The sequence below is a fragment of the Aplidium turbinatum genome, chromosome 1 (genome assembly GCF_918807975.1).
Source record: "Aplidium turbinatum chromosome 1, kaAplTurb1.1, whole genome shotgun sequence".
In the NCBI taxonomy this organism is placed as follows: domain Eukaryota; kingdom Metazoa; phylum Chordata; class Ascidiacea; order Aplousobranchia; family Polyclinidae; genus Aplidium; species Aplidium turbinatum.
The window spans coordinates 4,861,981-4,863,603 of NC_137472.1; the positions used below are offsets into that span (position 1 = coordinate 4,861,981).

The 1,623-nt window shown below is 42.7% G+C and overlaps 1 protein-coding gene across 1 annotated transcript; it reads right to left on the minus strand.

Moving 5' to 3' along the window:
* Positions 1–328: 328 nt before the first annotated feature.
* On the minus strand, positions 329–1,623 carry LOC145782587 (uncharacterized). Its single transcript, XM_082594403.1, has 2 exons — positions 1,027–1,623; positions 329–599 (listed from the first exon to the last, which is right to left on the minus strand). Exons 1-2 carry the CDS (start codon positions 1,276–1,278, stop codon positions 447–449), a joined length of 405 nt encoding a protein of 134 aa, XP_082450529.1. The 5' UTR covers positions 1,279–1,623; the 3' UTR covers positions 329–446.

Here is a 1,623-nt window from a genome sequence, read left to right on the forward strand (position 1 = left end):
CGTGAAAGAACCCGTGATTGGTACTAGATGCTTGGTAGCAGATTGGAACTGCGACACTGGTGCTTGCAATTGAGGTGCGCCTACCCGAGTCCAGACGTCGTTGGAAAGGAAATTTCCATTTGTAGCAGTGTCCAGTTCTAAGTGTGTGGTTACCGAATTAATGGAGATCGGTACTTCCAACTTTGAATTTCGAGGTTTTCTGCAAGAACTAGAAAGCATGTTAATTTCCTCGATACAATTTACCTTAGAAGGTTTGAACTGTCTAGCTTTCTTTCGACAAACACTCTGTAAGTGTCCCGTAATATTGCAGAAATGGCAAGTGGCTTTCTTAAACCTACAGTCATTGGCGTTGTGGTTGGAATTACCACAGCGATAGCATTCTTTATTTTTAGAAGAAAAGAAAGTACCTGTAAGTTGCCTAGTTTTTGGAGGTTTGCTGATGGTCCTTACTTTCGCAACTGGTGCTGGTGGAGTGCCGTAAACAGTTTCTTTGGCCACCTTGGCTGCCTCTTCGGTTTCTGATGCAACCTCCACCGCACGTTTGAAAGTAAGTTCATCAGCTCTGATTTTGAATAACGCCTTAAGCACCGCCTCGTTACCTATTGAACAAATAAAACGAGTACGTAAAGCTTCGTCCAATGGATTTGAAATGGACGAGAAGTCACAGGTGGCAGCTGCCTGGCGTATGCGGATGGCTAGTTCTTGAGCTGTTTCACCGGGCTTGCGCTTCATTTCGCTCCAGAAACGGAATCGCTCCCTCACGATGAAGCGTTTTGGGTCGAATTGTTGAGCCATGTAATTTGTAATTTCCGTCATGGTGAGATCGTTGACTTCTTTTGGCTTTGTTTCCTGCGCAGCCAAATTTGTTAACATTTTGTAGATTGTAGGTGATTGATTGGTGAGAAAAACCTGCTGCATTTTGTCTTGTGCGACTGAATGTGCTGCTACAAAGGTGTTAAACCTCTTCCAATAGTCTGCCCACAGTTCAGTGGTGGCATCAAACGTTACGAACTTAGGTAAAGATACCTGTTGTTGTATTGTTGTTGGTTGTGGTCTTGAAGTTTGGGCTCGTATTTCTCGTAGTTGTTCAAGGTGGCGCTTTTCTTGGTTGGCAATTTGATCTTGATGACGTTGTTCTTGTTCTTGGTGACGTTGTACTTGTTCTTGGTGACGTTGTACTTGTTCTTGGTGACGTTCTTCTTGTCTGGCAATTTGCTCCTTCGTCTGGCGTTCTTGGTTGGCAATTTGTTGTTGCAGGACTTCGATCAGTTTCTCCATGTTTCTAAAATCCTGTAGAAATTCTGTAAAGATCCTGCCGACGACGCCAGTTAAATGTCTGTTGTATTTCCAGACGTTTAATATAAAATAAACAATAATAATTGTAGCGATAGCCAACCAAGTGAGAAAACCATTTACCTCTTGTTACTTACTGATTCAGTGCATAAAATCAACGCAATATATAGTAAGAAAGAAACGCAAAACAATCAACTAAGGAACGTGGTACAGAACGCTCAATTGATTACACGCGCAGTGCGGTGGTAATCAATTCCAACGTCTGTACCAGAAAACGCTGAACGGTGATTATGTAGTGACGCTGGTCACGAGTTACATATATTCAACGTA

Excerpts from the sequence above, each read along its gene's own strand:
- LOC145782587 (XM_082594403.1), bottom strand. The coding sequence starts at position 1,278 with ATGGAGAAACTGATCGAAGTCCTGCAACAACAAATTGCCAACCAAGAA. Across the intron at positions 600-1,026 it reads CAACAACAATACAACAACAG|GTAACGAGGCGGTGCTTAAG; the intron begins GTATCTTTACCT and ends TTTGTTCAATAG.